Source organism: Cryptosporidium andersoni (genome assembly GCF_001865355.1).
Source record: "Cryptosporidium andersoni isolate 30847 chromosome Unknown contig_30, whole genome shotgun sequence".
Taxonomy (NCBI): Eukaryota; Apicomplexa; class Conoidasida; order Eucoccidiorida; family Cryptosporidiidae; genus Cryptosporidium; species Cryptosporidium andersoni.
In genome coordinates this window covers 60,214-83,205 of record NW_027122793.1, presented here as the reverse complement: position 1 = coordinate 83,205, position 22,992 = coordinate 60,214, and the positions used below count along the sequence as shown (strand labels likewise).

The following is a 22,992-nucleotide window of genomic DNA, read 5'->3' as shown; positions in this document are numbered from 1 at the left end:
AGTTATACAAAGCACTCTATATTTTGAGTTAAAACCAGTGCCTATATTTAAACTTTATTTTAGATTTATTGTCATTCTTGAGTTCGCGTACTTTTATAGATGATTAAGATGAATTGCTCTTATCCATAATAAAACTACTGCAGAAATATCGGGAATAGAAGAAATCTTTAACCACTGAATCAATTGTTGTCTCATTTCCTTTTCAGGAATGTCTAAAAATCTTATTGCTCTAGCCTTACAGCATTCAATCAACTCGTTATAGTCAAGACTTCCAACCCCTTCCCATAATATTTGACGATCTTCATTCATAATTGATAAAAGATGATATCTAAGACGTAAAATATCTATTGATTTTAAGCCATATGGCTTAATTCCAATCATTTTACTCATACATCCTAAAGTCTCAATAGTCATATTTTCAAGCTGGAGATCTGATTTAAAAAGCTTTGCAAATTCTAAAATTTCATCAATAGATATGTATTGAACATCTAGATTTTCGGAGTATTTTGATTTTTGTCGTATCTTCTTCTGAATTCCCGATAAAATAGTAGTTTTAGTAGTAATTTCTGACAGATCTAATGTAGTCAAACTACTTATATGTTGTTCAACCATTTCCTGAAGAGATTGGGCAAGAAGTTGTTTTGCAATTAATTCTTTTCGAAAATTACTACTTTCTTGTTTAAAACTATTTTGAAATGTTGATGGTAGCATATTAGGAAAAAAATGTAAAACTATTGGAAGTGCAAACTCTGCAAATGGTACAATGATGAAAAAGGAGAATGGAATGAGCTTTGCAAGATCTGTCGTTGTTCTAGTGAGCATCTTGTACTCACTAAAAGTCAAGGGATATCCTTTAAACCTTTTTTTAGCTATTTGTCTGGAAGTCTTCAAGTTCCCATAAAAAAGTTGGAAACCTGTTTTTGTCCAATGCCATCCATGGGTTACTGATTTTCTAGCTTGGTTAAGATATCTTTGAAATCTGCTATCAAATCGAATAAGGTTAGTTCTATGCATCTATATAAGCCCTATATTCACATTATATATATATATATAAGAACTCCAAGCTATAAGGCTTATATATCTGTCTCAATGATCCAATTATATAGAAAGTACCCCCTAGTGCATCAACCGCCAGCATTATATTTAGATTACAAAGATATGATAATAGAAGTGTCTAATCATATTATTATAGCATAAATGTCTACACAGTCCATTAACATAAATATATTCAATTAAGAAAATCCTAATATGATATAGATCCTGAATTTACTAGGAATTTAATCTACAAGTTATAAGTATCAAGACTATAACTTTGCTTCACAAGAGTACTAAAGACATGGAATAATATCATCAATCTTTAAAATCATCATTACAGTCTCAGTCGCAAGTCTTACAGCAGAGAGATTAATAAGTAGAGGTTGTAGAACATTCTCTTTGAGTATATCTGAAACAGTAGCTTTACGTATATTTATACCAGAGTATATTTCACCAGCAGCATGTTTATTACGCAATTCAGTAACTATTTCAATAGGATTTAAACCTGCATTCTCAGCCAGAGTATATGGAATAATTTCAAAGGCTTGAGCATAAGCATTAATACATAATTGCTTTATACCAGCAAGACTATTGGCCCAGTGTGACAGTTCAATAAATATTTGTGATTCACAAGCACCTCCTCCAGGGACTAAAGCTTCTTCTTTTATTATGCTTCTTATGACACATAGAGCATCATGAATACATCTTTCTGTTTCTTCAAGCATAAGATTATTTGAGGCTCTGACAAAAATAGTTCTAACATCCTTTCCTGAAATCCCAGTAATGCGACAGATCCTTCCATTACCATTTAAATCTTCATCAGATACACAATTTGCACATCCTAATTTATCACTAGTAAAATTGTCAATAGATGCTACAGGAACACAATTTAAAGCCTTTGAAAGGAATTCAATTTCATCCCTCTCAATATCTTTGACAACTAAAATTTTAGCCTTTGCACAGTAGTCTAGAGCAAGACTACTGATAGCATCCCTTAGGATACTTTTTTGTATCAAAAGTACATTACATCCTGTTGTAGCAATCTTCTTAACCATTTGAACAGTAATCATTCGTTCTTCTCGTAGAAGTCTATCCATTGCAGTATAATCCTTGACAATAATATTATTTTCTATATCTGTCTTAGGACTTGATAAGCAGAATTGTATTAATCCAATTTTTGCATTCTGAACACATGTAGGACCTCCTGCTGTTCTTGAGACTTTCTGTTGGTGTAGTATTAGGCCATCTACAAGTTCTGTATCATCTATTGTTCCCCCCAACTTCTTAACAATACGAATATTACGTAAATCAACAGTTTTAGTTACTTTAACCCCTGAATATGAATCACATAAGTCCCCAGATTCAGTTGTAATTGCCTTTAAATTTGAGTCCTTTGCAATACCTATAACTGCGTCTACTGCAATACCAGCCAAATGTTGAGCATTGTGGCTTACAATCTTTGAATTTAAGGATGTACATGCTGACTTTATTAGTACACTCTTATCATTAATATCTACAGGGATAGCCATTCGTCTCAGTACATCCTCAGCTTTGCTACAAGCTTCTACAAAACACTCAGATATCACTTGAGGATGGATCCCTTTATTTAGCAAAGTTTCTGCTGCACTCAATAAACTTCCAGCTATAATTACTACAGAGCTTGTTCCATCTCCAACCTCTACATCTTGGGCTTTAGATAATTCTACCAACATTTTGGCACATGGATGAACAACAGATATTTCCTTTAGTATAGTAGCCCCATCATTAGTAATAATTACCCCATCCTTCTCTATCATCTTATCCATACCCTTAGGGCCTAAACTTGTCCTAATTATGTCTGAAATTGTCTTTGCTGCAATAATATTTTCATGGCGAGTAGTTCTACTCCTTTCATTTCTCATTAAACTTTCAGTGACCATCTTAGACATTCTATATCACAATACTTAGTGACCTTTTTACTAGTGTCCTCAAGTCCTATTTAGACTTAATAATATCTACTTTATCCCTTATATAACCTTAAGTAAAGCTTTTGGTGGGGGAGAGGGGGGGGGGGGTTTACTAAGCAAGTAGGTCTACGGTACTTTATCTTATTGCTTAAGGTAGTACTATGTCTAATACCAATAGTAATCTTATATATTCCGAATATTAAACCGGCAGTGTCTACAAACATCAATTAACCCGCCATATATAACCGCTTTATTTTCACCACTGTAATATTGATATTTTTACACTATGAAGCTTTCAGAGTATTTGGCACTTCAGATGTCAATACTTAGATTTTAGAATGTTATTTGGTCAGAATCAACCTTTACAATCTAGTGGAAATGCCCCCTCTTCAGGTTGGAATTTATTTGGCTCCAATGTTAACTCTACAAATAGTAACCTAACAAACCAGAATAATTCACTATTTTCTACAACTGGACAAGTACAACCATCATCCTCCAATAATAATACAATATGGGGTTCGGGATCAAGTTCATATGGAACTAACACAAATCAACCTAATTTATTTGGGAATACAGGAACTAGTTCTAATACAAGTGGATTAGGTAATATGGCAATTCTAGGGAATTCAGGGGTGTCTACAACTAATTTTGGAGGGCTTGGATTAACTGGATCTTTAACTGGGAATTTAGGGGGAATTGGAAATTCTGGTACTTTATCAAACACAAATATGATGGGGGGAATGGGTGGAATAGGTGGAATGGGAACTGTAGGTCTAAGAACTAATAGTGGGAATTCTGGAATATTGGGTAATTTAAATAATGCTACTAGAACTGATGGCTTGGTAGGACTAACAGGTAATAGTACAAATAATACAAATAGTAGTTTGTTTGGTACCTCATTAACATCTCAGACAAATTGTCCACCTGGTGGAGCCCATTACTTACCCCTTAATCCAACAGTTGGACAATTAACAAACTATATACAAAGTTGGAAAGTTGATTTTGAAAATATTGAAAAGCAATTACGTGAAAATGACAAACACATAGAATATTTGACAAATGGTAAACTGGTAGAAATAACGAGACTTTGTACAACATACAAACAAGGAGTTGAACGTAGAAGTGATGAAATTGAAAATATTAAAGCTAGACAAGACCGTATTGTAGATTCTATAGAAGATATTATACCAAATATATCTACTGTACAACAATTAAGCTATGATCTGATTCAAATTTATGATCGTATAAAAGATATAGATTCTCAACAAGCATCGCAACAAATCCAACCCTTGCGTTTACCATTACCAATATTTGAATTCTTTTGCCAGAATATGTCAAAAAAATGCCAATATATTGAGGAGACTATCAGAAGACTTGAAAATACAGTTTCCTCTCTAAGGAACGAAATAAATAATATGAATGGTAGTGAAACTAAAAGAAATATTATTCAAATTATTAACAATCATTTTGAAATATTTACAAATTTATTAGCTCAATGTTCTGCCCTTCATGACAAATCAGAATCATTTGTAAGTATTTCTAAACTTCACGAGACTTCTAGGTCGTGAATATAGTCACAAACTTTCTATATTTTATATAACTGTAATCGATCTAAAATATAAAGAACTGATTATCTTATCTAAATTTTATTTTTACTTCTTTTTCTATTTTCTTGAAATGCAAGATCCTTTGATATACTAAGTAGATTTTTGCGATACCTTGAGTAGTTCCACTTTATGTATATACCTTGTTCTCTATATAATGGATGCTCTAAAATACCACTCTCAGAATAATTTTCACCTAACCAAATATTACCAGTCTTATCTAATGTCAAATTAGGAAAGACTTTCATTACTAAATCTTGGGGAAGTGGATAATTTATAAAAACTTTTTCATTGCTACCTTCGGATACATCAGTAGTTGCCTCAGTCCATAGATCTGAGAACATTTATAAATAATTTTGGTATGGCAATATGATAATCAATTTTAATATATGTACCCCTTTTCTAAAAAGTATTATGAGCTTATATTATTGAATGTTCACTTTTCCCAATTATTTACAAGAAATATTAGCGCCATATATTTTTGACATGTAAAACCGCCATTTACACGTTTAGGTCTACATCCTGATCTTTAAGTGTTTCTAATATTTAAGTTTAACCCTGAGATTACACAAAATAATTACATATTAATATACACAAAATGTCCTGCTTTAATATTATTAAATATATTTTTAAAATATTGTAAATCTAGATTTGTAGTGTCGGGATCTAAAAGTAGAGATCTGACATAATTTTTGTTTCTACACAAATACTTTCATGGAACCATATATAATTTAGGTTTTAACTTTTCTATTTTTGAGTACCTATTTACTGTCACTTTTATAATTTATAAGTAATTTAGAGTATGCCTTTATATGAATTTAAAAGGAATATGATAAACTTCTCAAGTAGACCATTAGGCTCAAATGACTTGTAGTTAATAAGATATAATCTAATATATGAAACTTTAGATTTTCTGAATTTTTTTTAAAAATAAGATAATACCATGATTAGATTGAAAATATCTCTTGAATAGTTTGGTATTCCAATGTACTTGGCTTAAACTACAATACTAATATAAGGGACTAGATTATTATTGTAACATAATAAAATCAGTTTCTATATAGTAATGTTAATATTTATTTGTCTAAGAAAAATAATTATAAATTCTAGTTCTAATATAATAGTCACAAAAAAAGGGAGAAATTACATATATTAAACAATAATTTGGCCTATAGATGCATATATTAGTTTATATTCATTTTTTGTAAAATATATATTTTTATATATCTACATGTTACTCAGTTAATAAACTTTAGAATTATGAATTATAAACTTTATTAGCTTCTTTACTAATATTAATTGGAAAATCAAGTATAAAATATACTAAGATTTTATATATTAGGATTTAGCATTACCAAATTTGTGTAGATTGTCCTGAAAATTATGAAATTAGAAAAATTCTATAGATTTTATTGAATTTATATTTTAACTAATATAGAGAAACTTTTCGATTAAAAGTAACAACATAGAATCCCCACTAATTACTGACAAAGTATCATAAATATTGACAAATTGAATTCATAATATTGCAAATTTGTATATTTCTACAAATTTTCTATTCAAAACAATAATTAAATTCATATATATTAAGTATTCTAATATAAATATTTAATTTCTATGAAAAATTTCAATAGGTTAAGTTATTATTTACTTAATTTTGCTATTTTCATTTTATAATTTTAAATATTACTAATAATAGAGTTTTAAGTATTTCTTGTATTATCAAACTTTTCATTAACCCCAAAAGTTCTGAATTGAAATATAAACTATTCCCCTCGTTATAGTTTTTGTAGTAATTGTGATTCCTTCTATTACTAAAAATGTAAAACCAATTTGAAAACATGAAGAATCATTTAATAATTGTTTATTCAATATATAATCAAAATTAGATCATTTCAAGCCCTTACAAATGTTTTAAATCTTAAATCTTAATGTGTAAGATGTCTTGAAAATCCAAAAGTTATATCACTTACAATAATATATAAATGAACACCATCCTGAAATAATGATCCTACATATTAGATGTTATACTAATTTAAATGTGCCTAATATCTCCAATCTATACTACAAAAGACTACGACTAGGTGGGTTTAGCCGAATTTCTTGATCTTCATATTCCTCATCTAATTCACTTTGATTATTTTCTACTAAGTGATCTGGTATACAGGGTAAATTTGAAGAATCTCTCTTTGGTAATAGATCTTTGCTTATTTCATTCCATTGTTTTTCAGTTTCCATATTGCGTTTTTCCTGTATGATTTGTCTCCTCTCCTCTATCCATGCCTTATATTCTGTATTAAATTCATGTTCTGCATCCTCTAATTTCTCTAAATATTCTGGAAATCCACTTCCCAAAGCTGAAGATATTCCCACTGACCTCAAATCTCTAAAGTATTAAATAAAAAGTAAGATTATTCAATTGAAAATAAAGGGTTTCAAATCTTCCACTATATAAATGTATGAACTTACCTATAAAACTCAGCTAAAGCTAAAGCACAAGATCTACTTAGACTAGCCATATAAGTGTCGTCATTTAGTAGTACTGCCTGAGAAAATGAATCATAGTCTTCCATCCACTTTGCACATTCATCAAAATCTACAACATCAGTCTTATTAAATACAGCCGTAAATGGAAGTTTACACCGATACATAACACTGCAAGCATATAACATATTGGACATAAATGTCACCGGTTTTTGGGAACGGACTGTATCTATTATGTAAGTTACAGTGGTAGGGAAAGATAATGACAGACCATCCAAAATTATGGATCCACTTGCAGACCAATTAAAGACTTCTATTTGACCAGGTGTATCTACTAAAATATAATCTACGATGTTTCTCTTCTTTTCTAGGATATCTAGAACCTGGTCAAAACGCACTGAAAATAGGCTTAAACATGTCATAATTGCTCCATTTGGTCCTAAACCATAATCTTTCATGATTCTCTTGTAATCTAATGTGCTTTTAATATTGATATTTACTGGATAGGGGCAACTAAGGACTGCAGGATCCAAATTTATAGTATAAACCTTTTTGTTGAGTTTTTGTACCAGATACTGATATAAAGTACTTACAAAGGTTGTTTTCCCACTCCCAGCCATTCTGAAAAAAATCAAAGTATGTCACCTAACTTAGTCGTATAATGAGACAAGATATACACAGTAGAACTTTTTTTATTTCCATCAGAGAGTATTCAAAGGTCGAAAAGTATTCAACTCTTGATATCTAAATACAAACAAAATAAGACATCTACAGTTCTTATTAACCTACCCAATTACTACAATAACTAATGGAGATCTTTGATTTTCATTTGAGACACTGAATTCCTTTTGATCAGTCATTCTTACTAAGAAAGTCTGAAGGTTCAGAATCTATCCAAAGTCCTTATATTACATGGCGCCATTATATAGCGCTCTCCGATAACTTTCTTTTTATTAGTCACTTTTTAGATTTATATAATAATGTAAATAAAAATAATACGCTATTTAATATTAGATAATCCTAATAATTAAAAAAGTTGCTAATTTAACTTAAATAACAGTAATATTCTAAGAATTCAAATTCCGAGGTTATGTAACTGCACCCAATACAGGTAATATTAGAAATGCACCCAAAAGTCCTCACTTGAGAGGAAAAAAGGAGTAGAAACAAAGCTATAATACACTAAGTATATATTTTATAAAAGTAGAATAGAAGTCCTATCTAGGTAAAATGCTAGGAAATCTTCCGAAACCAGCACAAATAGGACGCAAAGCAATAGGTATCCCAAGTAGACCAAGGACATCTGTGAGTCCCTCTGATCCAAGCCAAATACGAGGTCCATTGAAGAGAAAACCAAGTACTGAATATACATCTAATATAAATACAATGTCCAGATCTGCAGTACCAACGCAATCAACAGCAGCCAAGAGACCACAACCTATTTCTAGAGATGTGTTGGAGAAGGCGAGGGCACGAAGAGCAACATTAACACCCAAAACTTCAAATATGAAACATGATCAACCTAAAGAAATATCAAATACGAAGCTCTTAACAAAGAACAAGGTTACAATTAATAGTGATGAATCAAAAGAAAATACTGAAAAAACAAAGATCGCAACTTCAGCAGCTTCTCAAGCTGAGTTACTAAATGTAAGAAAGGAATTAGAGGAATTGAAAAAGAAATATAAAGAGCAGAATGAGATACTTTCTAAGAGTGAGGATCTCAATAAAGCCAATTTATCAGCAATGGCACAACTGGCAGCACTCAAAGCTAAGGAACTTAAACAAAGAAGAGAACTTGAGTCTGAAAAAAAGTTTAGAAAAATCACACATCAGAATAACATAGATCATATCAAACAACTACTTACAGAATGCCATAACCGATTTGAAGATGGTCCACAAGTATCTTCGCTTCTCGGAGTGTCCCATGTGACATCTCCTAAATGTCAAGTTGAAAAATCAAGAATTTTAAGTATTATTGATATATTAAGTTGTGAAGAAAATTTCAAACCAGAATTAGTAAAACAACTAGAGTGTATTGAAGAATGCAATGCAAATATTTGGGGGCTTGGGCCAAGAGACTTGAGTGAATTACTCGACGTTGCTAGTTTCTTTGGTGGTTCTCAAGTAAATGTAGATCTCATCAAAACCCAAGTGCAAAGTTTGAATTGGTATTTATCTCAAACTAATTATGAGGAAGGAATGAATATACGCATAGATAAAACAGTAAGAGACATCATGTTAACTTTGGAATCTATTCCCTTTAATACCATCAGTATGGAAGACTTAGTAACTCTCCTATTAGTTCCACTTTTTTCAACAAGTTATTATAGTTACATAACCCAATTATTCGCGCTATTTGATATTGATAAAGATGGTTTCATATCAACAGAAGATTTTAAAGATTTACTCAAAGAGATTGAATGGAACGGAGTCTTTACCAATGAAGAAATAGACTACTTATTTAGCTGTGTAAAACAACCCAGTAAACAGGAATCTCAATCTAGATCAAGTAAGCTTATCAATGAGACAGACTTTATTAATTTCTTTAGTGTGATATTGCAATATTAGTAAACTTACTGATATCCCGAAAGTAAATAAAAAATGATAGTGAACAATAGAATATATCAGAAAGTATAAAAGTAACTTCAAATAATCTATTTAAAAAAGTTAAGAATTAAATCTCTGAATTTAGCAAGTAAATATGGATAATTAGATATTAAAGCTGATAATTAACAGAATTATAGACCCAAATATATATTATCTGCAAAAATTAAGAAACCAAAAAAAAGTCATTACATGATATCAGTAATATCACTTCAAAATGACAATATATTAATAAGATAGTCAACAGAAGTATGTTGATAACTTGTTAGTTAAATTAAACTCCTTATCACTTTCTTTAGTTTATTACTTGCTTTTTATTTTTAAAAATTGATCTTCAACGCTATGCCTGCGACTATTCCCAGGATATGTGCCACTAGCTCCTGAACATGTAGTGATTCCAATATTTACAGAATCCTTTCTCATTACACAATCTGAGGAGTCTGCTATAGATGATTTTCTGTATGGCACAGCTCCAATTGAACCAATTGATCCTGTCCTACATCTAATCCATCCATTAGCAGACATTACCCCAGCTGCAGATCCAGTAGATAAGAAAGAAGCACTTCTTTGATTGGCTGTGCTCCAAATTGTATCATTAGTAGTTGCAATATTTGTTAAACTAGACTTCGGAGGTCTAACATCAAACATGCGGTTATGAGCTTCATTTATACATCTCCAAAACTTTCCCTTGAGGCCTGATTCAGTTCTTATACGCACAACTTCAGCTTCTAAGGCTTTCCAATCAATATGATGCCCTGTTCTATGTCTAATCTCCATAGCCTTTTTCAAATGTGCTTGAAGAGCTCCTGTCCATAAACCACGATCCATAGTATTATCACAAACTTCAAAAATCAAAGCTTTCTTCAAGCTTTCAAATTCAATAGAAAAACGGTGCTTATTATGTGAAAGATCCATCTGTGCATAAAATAAAATGAAGTTTACACTACCACGTGCTCCATGTATCCCGAATAGTCTGTATGATGACTCGGAATCAAACCAATACAAGTGGCATTCGTGAACAACCACATATCTCTTGTTCCATCTCATAGGAGGGAGACTAAAGGAGCAATCTGAGCGTTTATATAAATAACCAAATATAGGAGGTACAATATTTAATTGTAACTTCCCATGCAAATCACAAACAACTAAGGTACCTTTGATAAATCGAAGAGATAAATCATTATCTGACAAATCAGGGTCAGGTCTTGCAGTTTCTGATGTTCCAATTAATTCAAACATTGCTCTTCTAGCTGTACTTGTATATTGAGGAATACAACTATTATTACCTGAAAAAGGATCTATTAAGTCCCTATTACAAATAGAATACCACGACTTGCAACCTGTATCTTGAAAGGTATTTAACTGGTATGAATGATCTCTACTATTATAACTGTAAAGTCCTCCATTATTTCTTCTCCAAGGATCTTTAGATAACAATAAACATAATAGGTGATTTGCTTCTATGGGACTCATTGGGCGATGTACATGCTGAAGCGATTTCCTCTTCACAGTTGATTGAGATTCTTCGGCACATAGTTTGTTCCTGTCACACTTATTTCTAGGATTATCACATAAATTTCCTCCTTCACCTGTATTAAGGGTAGTTTTATCACTAGATTCATCGTTTCTTATTGTACTGCTAGAAATAGTTAGTTCATCTTCCCTCATAAATTGTGATTCAGAACCAATATAAGAAATACTAAATCTCCTCCTCGGGATGCCAGATCTACTCATCTCATTACTATCTATTCCCTTGTTCGAATTCACTTGTATACTGACAGATTTCTTATCTCCAATTGAGTCGGTACACATGGATCTGTACTTCTCAATGGATTCATTACTTTGATTGTGAGATGAAAACCGCTCCTTCGATATATCTTTACTTACATTGCTAGAGTAGCACACATCTTTAGTTATTTCCAATATAGATCTACTTAAATACTTCGAATCTAGGGGGTCAGAGTGAGTTATAAAAGGCATTAGATTACCCAAAGAACCATCATATGACGAGGACACTCCACCAGACGATCTCCTAGATATACTCATTTAATACTATGACCAAATTAACCATTCACCAATTTCACGGTTTTCATAATTCAATCTCTTCTATATGTTCAAAATTGATATTAGTTGTTTTCCTTTCTCTCTATAAAGTCGTGGGCTAGGCGCTAAATTTAGGCGCTATGTTTTTCTAAATTTTTCTCTGTAGTCTTTGTCATCTCCTACATTTTTAGCCTAACTACTAAAAAGATCTTATTAACATTACATGTAAAATTAAGACCTCTTTAAACTTAAGTTCAATCTTTTTTAAGAACTATTTACCATCCGAATGCTGAATACCAAGAACTAGAGACACCACCTCCCTCTTGTTCTTGTGGCTTATCTACTGCAATTGTGGAATCTTGTGTAGTTGCTGTAGTGCCTCCGAACCATCCCCACATAGATGCTGTTGCTGTTTCAGGTTCTGGATTACTTGTCTGCTCTGAAATAGTAGCCTTTACAACTTTTCTTTCTGAACTCTTGGAAGAACTTGCACTAGATATTTCTCCTTGAACCTGGTTCTTTTCACCATTTGTGATTACAGTAGATTGAGTTGTTCCTCCAAACAATCCAGAATACCATGTTGAGGAATTATCTGTAGAGGGTACTGCATTATCTTGACCTTTATTAGTAGTTGTCTGAGTTTTATCTGAAGCCTCCCCTGTCCCAAACAATCCTCCAAACCAAGGTGTAGAATTATCTGCAGGTGAAGTATTAGATTCAGTACTACTTCCATACCACCAAGAATTATTCTGAATAGATTGCTGATCCTCAATTGACTTAGATTTTATTTCTGAATTTCCCTTAATAAATTTTGTAGATATTTTTGGTGGAGGTGGACTTGCAGACACTTTTGATTGAGGTATAATAGAAGATTTTGTCTTTTTTTGAACTGTTTTCTGAATCTGCCTAGGTTTCTGTTGTAATTCCTTCATGTTTGTACCCTTCTTTTTTATTGTAGCTTTTACTGATCTCGTTCTATGTGGGGATTTCTTGATTGGTGTACTTTTGTTTGTATATCCCCCAAACCAACCACTGAACCATGATGTAGAACTTTCTGTAACAGGGGATGCTTCTGTTGATAAGGAATTTTCACTTGTTTTAAAGTTTTTAGTTTTAATTTCAGATTTATTAGTATCAATATTTTCAGTTTTAGAAGTTTCAAACCAATTGCTAAACCATGATGTAGATTCTTCTGTAGAAGCTGGAACTGCTACTGTTGATTTTATTTCTTCAGTATTCTTGAGATCTTTAGATACACCTTCTGTCTGATTTATATCTGATCTAATAGAAGTAGATTCATTGAATAATCCAGGAAACCGTGATGTAGGTTCACTGTCAATAGTAGAACTTGTTGATCTTTTTAATGCCCCAGACTTATTTAACTCTTTACTTGATTTGGTAGTAGCTCCCTCTTTAAATATACCAGTTTTGTTAAGATAATTTTTAGTAGTTATAGGTGCGTTGATATTTGTAACTTCTGTTGATTTTATAAATGGTTCAATTGTTTTAGAGCTTATTTCAGATTGATCTGATATCCCTTTTAATACTATTTCATTTGTTACTTCTCTATTTGTATGATTTGCACTCTTGGGAGTTATTGGAATCTCAGGCTTTTCATTTATACTAGAAGTACGTGAAATTGTTTCATCATCGTTGAAATCTTTCTTTAATATTTCCCCTAATGCTAAATTTTTGCTAGATATACCTACAGCTGCTATATTATTGACAGAAATATTTTTATTGTCAGCTTCCCTATTAGAAAGGCCCTCATCTGTACTAACTACTTTATTCGTATCCTTAGCTATACTGATTTCATTATTACCAGTGGGTATTGCTAGATCTTCAACAACTTCATGATTTTTAATATCTTTAGTGTCTTTCACTAAATTGTCTTGTGCTTTAGAATCACTTAGTTTATTTGTTTCTTGAGTAGCTTTACCAGAGAACCAGCTAGAGAACCAAGATGTGAGATAACCTACATCTTGATTTTCCTGATTCAAAGATTGTTTCCTAGAAATCTTGTCAATACTCTTTCTTACATTAACTTTTTTGAGGGAACTCTGCTTCTTTTTAACATTATCATTGCTGATTTGCCTTGATAATATATTCTCATATGTGTTTACACAGACCTTAGTAGATAAATCTGAAGAATTATTAGTAGTAATAGGAGTAGTATTAACATTCGAAATAAAAACTGGAGCTTTATCAAGAACATTGATATTGTTAGGATCTTCTTTATTTCTTCTTAATTTAGACATTGAATCTTCCAGTGTATTGGATTCTATAAGATTTTCATTAGATCTTGAGTCTTTATTGGTAATTTCCTTTGATATCAAATTTTCTTTTAATTCATTTGAATCTTTGGAGTAATCTACTTTAGTTTGATTTAGATTACAATCTTCTTTGCTATCTTCTTGTTTTTTTTCAGGTATAAATTGACCAATTTTTCTTAAATAGATCTTTTTATCTAAGTTTATAACATCTCCTTTGGGATGTTCAGGCTCATTCTTAGGCTCTATTAGGGACTTCATTTCTGTCACTACTTCCCTTGAATGCTCCGGGGAAGGTACCAATTTATCTACTAATTCCTGTGAATGTCTTGATACCACTGGATTCGAATCCACACTAAATTCTGTTATTTGTTTATTTTGATTATGGACTCCTTTCAAAGTAGTACTCTTTTGTGCTATTTTTGGAGATATTTGCTCACCCTTCTCAATTAATACATCACGTTTTATTGAAAGAATAGATCTCTCTATTTCAGCATTACTATTCATCTCTAACTTGGGAGTCTCTAAAACTTCGTGAAATGTATCACTTTTGGTATTTTTTTTTATTTCCAATTTAGTATTCGTTTTCTCCTCAATAGGATCTGTACTTACATCATTATATTTATTTATTAAATCATTATGTATTGATCTAGTATAGTTGTCAGCAACCTCTTTTTTTTCAATAGATAAGACTTTCATTGGGGCTAAAGTTGCTTTTTTTAAACTTAAATTTTTTCTCTCCTTCGAATTAATCTTCAAATTTTCCGCAGTTTTTTTATAACCATTTTTCAAAGAGATCTTTGTTTGACTCTTTAACTTGCTGGTAATCTTAGACTTTTCGTTACTTTTGAGATCAGTTTGATTATTACTAAACCATGATTCAAACCATGACAATATTGATGTATTCTGATCTTCTACAATAGGAGGTTTTTTGATATTAATATTTTCTTTCTGGACTAATTTATGTTCATTGTCATTTCTAATACTCTCTACCTTATTTTTAGGTATTAAGTTGGTTAGAGGCCTTTCACTAGGGTAGTCAATTTCAACACCAGACATACTCCTATTATCACCAAGTTCTTTTTCTTTTTTGCTTCTATCAATTTCCTTAGGTTTTGTGAAAGGTAATTGAGGATATTGCCTTACATATGGTTTTTTCTCATCCTTTGGCTCTATCAAAATAGGGACTTGTGAGTGATTTGATTCAGCTGAATTTCTTAAACCTTGATCTCTAACTGATATTTGTGATATATTTGATTCTTCATCATGATTATTTTCTAATATACTTTGAATCTTAGGGATATCAGAAATATTTACGGGTAAAAAGCAAAAAGGAGGTAAACCAAATACAGGAGTATGAGAATTACAAATATTACACACATAATTAGAATGATCAATATAATGCTCAAAATAATTCATAAGCTTTTTGTGTTTCTCTTTGCCATGCTCCTTTAACTTTTTATTATTTATTGTTCCTTTATATTTCTCTAGTTCCTTCTGTTTCCTTTTTTCTTCTTTAATAATATGTAAAGTTATTGGATCTATATTTCGGTATTTTTTACACTTGTGACACTTACATTTTACAAGTTTCTTATTTGATTCTCCCATTATATCATCTTTAGCTGATTTTAATTGGTGAGACTTTTTAGATTCTATTCTATGTTTTAAAGTTCTAGTAGCACTCATTCTTTTTCTAATCTCATTCTTTGCACGAATTACTCCATACATATCATAGAATCTATCTAATTTAGGTATATTCTTCCTAGGAAGTAGATTTTGAGGACTAACTGGGCTTCTATTAGGATTTAAATCAGTTACTAAAGGAGTTAAAATTGTAGGTGTTCGGTTTAGTACAACTGAATTCATATTAGATATTTGAAAAGTTTTTAGAGATCTATTTTCCTGTGAATTATTTGAAGTAGTTGGAGAATTTCTATTTGTTTGAAATACTTTAAATAAGTTATCTGTAGGAATATCTGACATACTTAAAATCTTATCTGGTTTTAGATCAATATTGCAATTCAAGTCTTTGTAAGGGATGCTATTTGATAAATTTACGACATTTTTAGAAGGAAAATTATTGGAAGAGTTATAAATTGCAGTGTTTCTATTATTAATATTTGTACTTGTATTGTCTTGGTAACAAAAGTTATTTTTATTTAAGTGCTTGTTTCCCACTTTTTTAATATAATCTTTCGATATTATTGGTATATATAGATTATTTAAATTCTTTCTCTTTATGGCATTTAAAACTTTATTTCTCTCTTGATTAGAAGAAATATTTAATTTATTATTGTTTTTGTTAGCTGGATACTGCTTATGTGGAGGTTGTGAAAAGTCTGTACTAAAGAGAATATCGAGTGCAGAGAGCTTGGACTGATTAGAACTTAGAATATTTGAAGATTTAATTGAATTAGACCCAATATTACTTGGTTTCAAAAGTACATTAGAATTTAAGGGATAACTTCCTGGACCTAAATCTTGTATTTCTTTTATTTTATAGCAAGATAAACACTTTATCTGACTCTTAACTTCATCTTTTTCAAAATCTCTTCTACTTTTAACTATAGATGAAGAGGGAAAATCTTGAAATCTTGAGCTATTTTCTTTTTTTTTCACTAAGGGTTCAAATCTATTTGGAAAAAATTGATCTTTTATATTAGGATCATTCAGCTCAGATTTATTATCTATTTCATTGGTTAAATTACAATTCATGGTCTTATACTTTTGAAGAATTAACTTTGTACGTCTAGATTGAATTGAAGAATCATCAGTGAGAGTTTCAGTAGATTTTGTTTGTATACCCTTGCATAACTTGCCAGTTTCTATTATATTCAGTTTATCACCAGTAAGATTATCAATATTATTTGATGATAATTCTACAAAATTGTTCATAGGTACCTTTGTATCTGTCTGTATTGGAATTTTTTGATAAGCACTAAATGACCCATCTGGGTTAGTATATGACCTAAAGGGTTCGAAAAATGAACTTTTAGCAACAGAACCTCCATATGATAGTGTATGCACTAAATTAGGTTCGTAAATTTCCTTATTAACTAATTCACTATTAGGATAAACAGGAATTACGTAATCTCTAATTGGAAATGAACAATACCCATAGGGAGTATGTGTAAAACTTAAATTTTCGGCTATTGGAGATTCTCTTTGTAAGGAATTAATTGGGTATAATTCAGTACTAGGACTTTGTTTTCCAGGAGCTTGGAACATAAAATTCAGATTAGCCGATGGACCAATATATATTCCTGGACTAACTTTTATTAATTTTAAGTTAGAGGCTAAGTTGTGCGAATCTTTTCTAGGGGTTGGTATTATAAAGTTTGGATCTGTAGGTCCAATGTACATGCTATTTATTTGCATAGATATCGGTAAATTAATTGTTGATTTGGAGGATCTATTGTCTATCAAATATTCCTGTATAACATTCCTTTGTGGTTCAACTTGTTCCTTATCTGTAATTTCAACATTTTGCAAAACTACTTTATGTTTTTCTATAATATTTTGTTTTTTCTCATGTAAGCACTTTTTTCCATCATGGTCTTTTGAGGTCAGAGTAGCTAAGTTGGGATTACAAGATAAATTACCATCGCCCTTCATATATGGAAGTTTTTCTTTATCTTTTAACTCACCTTCAGTTTTATTTAAGAATTTTTTTATTTTTTTAGAATTTGTTCTGTTAATTTCATCTAAATTCAAAGTTCTCTTAGATTTTTCACTTATTGCTAAAGCCTTAGTGTTAACGTTAGATAAAGTATCAATTTTAGTTTCATCTCTCAAATAATCCGAAATGGTATTAGGATCATGTGGTAAGATCTTCATTCTAGTATCTAAATCTTTTTTAAATTTATTTTCAGGTTTAAAATCTATAGCTATATTAAATTTCTCATCTTTCACCAGTAGCTTAGAATTATCAAAGATTATCGTATTTTCACTTTTATCTTCGGATAGCTTGGGATATTCTATATTCTGTTGCTTTTCTTCAGTTTGAGTATTTTCCATATGACCATAGGTATTGGCTTTAGAAGTTTCAGAGTATGCACTTTTTATTTTATCTGATGGTTCAAATAATATTTTCTGATCTTTATCAGAGTTCATTAATGTTTTAGAAACTTCATCTGAATTATTAGACTTCTCAATTCCCCTAGTAGCCAAATTTGGAAAAGTTGGTAATATTACATTATTTCTTTTAGCTTTGTAAAAGTCTGGATTCTCCTTTATATTAGGTTTTTCTAAATATTCCTTTGATGTATTTAAATCTCTTGAGTAATCATTCTGATTTTGTTCTTTATATATCAAAGGTTTAAAATCTAATGACTTCTTTTCAGTCACAAGATTATCCATATTATCTTTTGAATAATCTCTTTCTAATTTTCTTGGGGTTGGAATCATCATACTTGGAACTGTAGATGGACCTATATGAATGCCTGATTTTGATTTAAGTGAGGTGTTTATTTGAACTGTTGAGTCATCTCTGATCAAATTTTTGGGGCCATTTATAAAAGTTTCAGTAGCTTGCCTATGTAAAGTCCTTAAATTCAGTGGGCCTGTTACATTTTTAAGATCACTATTTTTATGTATTATCTTTGAAAATATATGATCCTTTGAGTTCATTGTAACTGTAACATCTTCACTTTTTTCTAAGTTCTGTAAAGGTAATGGATTTAATGAAAGCTTCAAATTAGGTTTTTCATTCATTATTAAGGAAAAATAATCAGAAGTCTTTATTTCAATAGATTTGAGACTCTCCTCAGGAATTTCTATATGAGACAAAGTAGGAATTGCAAAGTTAGGTGTGCAAGAGGGACCAAAGTACATTTTTTGAATAATTCCTTGTACTTTATTGATTTTTTCGGATAGTTCCTCTAATTTGTTATCATATTGAGCTTTTATAACATATGATACAATAGGGTTTAATACTGAAGACAAAAAATCATATTTTGTATCTGTTTTAACAGTTTTATCAGTCTCAGATATTTTCACTTCAAGTGCTCTTAAATCTTCATCTGTGAGTTTTTTCTTTTCTATATGAGCTGTAATTGCAAAATTTGGAGCTGCTGAAGGACCAGTGTGTATTTTGAAACTTATACTAGTATCTGTACTTTTTTTCTGGTTATCTAACAAGCTAGAAATTTTTGAACTGTATTCTCTAGTCTCAGTTTCTACATTATCAATAGCTTTGATATAATTTAAATCCTTAGATTTGTCTATATTAAGAACTTTTTTATTAAATGGTTCTTTTATATCAAGATTTTCCTTTTTCAGAACTTCAGATGAATTTTCTGTTGCACTAATTTCATTGTTATTGATGAAATTAGTAGTATTATTAACAGATTTATCATCACTTAATATTATTTCACTATCAATAACAATTTCTGGTACTTCATCCAGTTTGATATATTGATTTTGTGGTAGAAAAGAAAAATATGGATTACATGATACACCCAAGTGAATTCCAGGCTTAATTTTAATTTGCTTATGCTTCATTGATTTTTTATTTGAATCTTCCTGTTTACTTTCATTATGTTCTGAATTCCCAAATATTGCACGTTGAATAATATCAAAAAATCCGGGTTCTTCTATTTTAGTAGGATTTAACTTAGAAGAATCTGGAGATTTAATATTTGCATCTATACTTACAGGATCTGATTTTTTTTCGATTTTATTACAATCATCATCAAATATTAAATTATTAGATTCAATTCTTTGATATTTCCTACTTTTTGAGTCTTCACCTTTTAACTTTAATAAATTTGAACGATTAGAAATATTATTTGTTTCTATAGCTTTGTTTATGTCTGTTATTTCCCCTTTATTTTGAGAATTTTCAATATCTGATAAATTTATTTTAGTTTCTGAATTATTTTCTTCAGATTTTGAGTTTAATTCTACATCTGAAGTGTTTTTTAGATTTATAATATTAGAACTTAGTTGTTTATCTACTTGACTCAATTTTTTAGGAGTCAAAATACTTAGGTATGGATTAGTAGAGGGTCTAACAAACATCTGACCAAACTGTCTTTGTAATTTGTTATTAATAATACTATTCCCCTGCCCTATTGTCTCATTATCTAATTGTCCTTTAAAGTTTTGAATAAAAAAATTTGGGGTATATGATGGCCCTATGTGAATTTTAGGTATATAGGTAGAAGGCTCTTCATAAACATTTTGTTTGGAACTTACAAAGTTTTTAGGGGTTGGAATTGACATATTTGTATCTAATGAAGACCCAATATGAATATTTGGATATTCAATAATTTTTGAGTTAATATCTTTTTGTTTTCCGATCATTTCTTTTTTTAATTGTATATCATCTAACTCTTTATCTTCAAGATTTGGAATAACTATATTTGGAGTTATTAAGGGTTCTTTATATATTTTAGAATTATCTATGGATAATAAAATATTATCATTATTTTTATCTTCACTAGAGACACTTTCATTAATTCCAAGTTCTCTGGGATTTATAATTACTTTATTAGAATCTATTGATTGTTGAATATTGACATCTAAATTTCCTTTTATTTCTGAATTAGGTATATTTAATATCTCTGGAATTTTATTAACCGATTTTTCTTTTGAATTATTTACATTGGAAATAGGTGTATATTCATATATACTAGATGTTAAAGGGGGAGTCTCAGAAACTTTATTAATATCTAAATACTTTAAATTATCTATATTTTCGAAATCTTTTTCATTCTGTTTTTTACTATATGTCCTTGGTGTTATTATACAGTGGAAAGGATCAGTAGATGGTCCGATATGTATTGATAATGAGTTCAATTGGGGACTTTTCTCTTCAAGTAATATAGGGATAGTATTAGGGTTAAAATTCTTATTTATTATCTGTTTATTTGAAGTTTTTAATTTCTTAGAATGGACAATTGGCTTTATATTTTTTAAAAAAGCAAGAGGAGAAGTTGATACCTTGTTATTTTTATTATCTTCTACTCTGGTTTCAATACCTTCATCTTTATTTTTATCTTCAATATCCATTTCTTTTTTTTTATCTATTATTTTATTAGATCCTATTTTATCCTTAGAATCCGAAAACTCTTTTCTATCATTTATATGTTCTTTTTCTAACTCTAATCCTAATCTTGGAGTTGGGATTACTAGATTAGGAGTAGAAGAAGGTCCTACATAAATTTTAGTATTATTATGATCAGATATACTATTCTTATATTCTCTTTCATTTATATCTAGTAATTCTGAAACATTTAGTACATTCTTTGTTCTATTTTTATTAACATCAGTTATAATAGAAGTATCTTGTAAAGGTTTGTTACTCTCTTTTGGATATTCACAAATTCCTACATCTAAACCGATCTGTTTATTACTCCTAAATTCTTTAAAATCTTCATTTTCAGTATTTTTAAGCTTTCTTGGAGTTGTAATAAATAAATTTGGATTTATTGATGGTTTAGTCTTAATCTTATTAATAGGATCCTCTGTATTATTAAAATCTTCTTTCTTTAAAAAATTTAAATGATACACTTTTTTATTCATATCTATCTTATCTTCTCTAGGTGTAAAAATAGACATATTTGTATCAATAGATGGTCCAATATATTTCTTTGAAACATCAGATATCTTATTTTGACAAAAATCTATATCTTTACAACTTTCTAGCTGTGTATTAGATCCAGAAGTTGGGATTACCATATTATCATTACTAGATGGATCAATATGGGTTTTATTAGATATTTGTGTATCACTGTTATTCATTTCTTTATTATCCATTTTCAAATCTTTTACATTATACTCACTATATAATAAATTTATATTCATATCTGATTTATCTACTAACTTATTAGTTTTATCTAAATAAAAAACCCTTTCATGTTGATCTTGTGATATAATCTCCATTGTTCTTGGAGATGGTATAAAAAAATTAGGGCTATATGAAGGACTTGTAAAAGGTTTCATATTATGTGAGGGAATTTCTGGATAAATATCGTAATTTGGGTTTTCAACAATCATATAAGGTACATGCTCCATATTTTGTATAGAATCTTTAATATTATCAGAAATATTATATGTTGAAATTCCCCTCAAATTATTTAATGAACTTGTCCCAGATCTAATACTTAATTGTTCTTCTAAATGATCTAATGTCATTTGTTCTTGTATATCTTGTATAGAATTCAAACTCTTAACATTTTCTAATTTTGTTTTATAATTATTAGAAGAATTATTATTTAAATTATTTGAATCTCCATTTAATCTAGTTAATTTCTTATCATATAAATTATCCCTAGTCATATTATTTCCTGAATTTAAATCTTTCAATTTCTCTTCATTATGAGATTTAATCAAAGATTGTAAAGTATTTTTTATTTTATCTGTAAATTTTTTAGGAATTGATGAAAACCTTCTTATTTTTGAAAATTTTTGATTTATATTTGATTTATTAGGATCTATATTGTGATTATTATACATACTATATTGCACATTATTTCCAAAATAATTATCATAGTTAATATCTGCACTATATGAATGAACTAGTTGCTTTTCATCTATACTATATTGCCAATTTATTGGTATTAAAGTAGAATGTGACAATCTTGGATTTATATCACCTAAATTCATATTTCCAACCAAATTTGCACCTGAACCTTGAGGTTCCTGTGGTATGGATCCTGTATCAGAGGATGTATAATTACAAATCCCTACCTTCCCACTTTCTAAATCACTACTATATATGTCATCATCATCCTTACTCGCTGGAGTTAGTTTATTCATTTCCATGATTGATAAATCATCCTCATATATATTTTTTATCTTATCTAATTGTAGTGGTGGTAATAGGGACCCTCCACTTGATAATTTGCGCATTTTAATTGACTTATATAAAGCTAATTAATATTATATATTGTCTACATATTTCATAAACTCAATTTTTTATTTTTATTTTTACTTATTTAGGCTCTTATATATACTAATTTGATATTTAGAAATAAGGAATTCAAAAATCCAAATTTA

At 29.9% G+C, this 22,992-nt stretch overlaps 8 protein-coding genes across 8 annotated transcripts; 2 read left to right on the top strand and 6 right to left on the bottom strand.

Annotated features, from left to right (window-relative positions):
* Positions 1–93: 93 nt before the first annotated feature.
* On the bottom strand, positions 94–1,014 carry cand_035710 (uncharacterized protein; the record flags this gene model as incomplete). The annotated part of the gene is made up of 1 exon (XM_067213797.1): positions 94–1,014. The coding sequence occupies one exon, from the start codon at positions 1,012–1,014 to the stop codon at positions 94–96; it is 921 nt and encodes a 306-aa protein (XP_067069990.1).
* Positions 1,015–1,328: 314 nt separating this feature from the next.
* On the bottom strand, positions 1,329–2,963 carry cand_035700 (TCP-1 CPN60 chaperonin family protein; the record flags this gene model as incomplete). The annotated part of the gene is made up of 1 exon (XM_067213796.1): positions 1,329–2,963. One exon carries the CDS (start codon positions 2,961–2,963, stop codon positions 1,329–1,331), a length of 1,635 nt encoding a protein of 544 aa, XP_067069989.1.
* Positions 2,964–3,319: 356 nt separating this feature from the next.
* On the top strand, positions 3,320–4,549 carry cand_035690 (uncharacterized protein; the record flags this gene model as incomplete). The annotated part of the gene is made up of 1 exon (XM_067213795.1): positions 3,320–4,549. One exon carries the CDS (start codon positions 3,320–3,322, stop codon positions 4,547–4,549), a length of 1,230 nt encoding a protein of 409 aa, XP_067069988.1.
* A 71-nt stretch (positions 4,550–4,620) lies between these two features.
* On the bottom strand, positions 4,621–4,929 carry cand_035680 (uncharacterized protein; the record flags this gene model as incomplete). The annotated part of the gene is made up of 1 exon (XM_067213794.1): positions 4,621–4,929. The coding sequence occupies one exon, from the start codon at positions 4,927–4,929 to the stop codon at positions 4,621–4,623; it is 309 nt and encodes a 102-aa protein (XP_067069987.1).
* A 1,434-nt stretch (positions 4,930–6,363) lies between these two features.
* Positions 6,364–7,689, bottom strand: cand_035670 (XPA-binding protein 1; the record flags this gene model as incomplete). Its single annotated transcript, XM_067213793.1, is given in 5 exon segments — positions 6,364–6,393; positions 6,559–6,596; positions 6,661–6,971; positions 7,055–7,644; positions 7,663–7,689. The coding sequence occupies 5 exon segments, from the start codon at positions 7,687–7,689 to the stop codon at positions 6,364–6,366; spliced, it is 996 nt and encodes a 331-aa protein (XP_067069986.1).
* A 610-nt stretch (positions 7,690–8,299) lies between these two features.
* cand_035660 (EF hand family protein) lies at positions 8,300–9,640 on the top strand (the record flags this gene model as incomplete). The annotated part of the gene is made up of 1 exon (XM_067213792.1): positions 8,300–9,640. The coding sequence occupies one exon, from the start codon at positions 8,300–8,302 to the stop codon at positions 9,638–9,640; it is 1,341 nt and encodes a 446-aa protein (XP_067069985.1).
* A 339-nt stretch (positions 9,641–9,979) lies between these two features.
* On the bottom strand, positions 9,980–11,722 carry cand_035650 (uncharacterized protein; the record flags this gene model as incomplete). Its single annotated transcript, XM_067213791.1, has 1 exon — positions 9,980–11,722. One exon carries the CDS (start codon positions 11,720–11,722, stop codon positions 9,980–9,982), a length of 1,743 nt encoding a protein of 580 aa, XP_067069984.1.
* A 272-nt stretch (positions 11,723–11,994) lies between these two features.
* On the bottom strand, positions 11,995–22,845 carry cand_035640 (uncharacterized protein; the record flags this gene model as incomplete). Its single annotated transcript, XM_067213790.1, has 1 exon — positions 11,995–22,845. One exon carries the CDS (start codon positions 22,843–22,845, stop codon positions 11,995–11,997), a length of 10,851 nt encoding a protein of 3,616 aa, XP_067069983.1.
* Between the last annotated feature and the right edge of the window lie 147 nt (positions 22,846–22,992).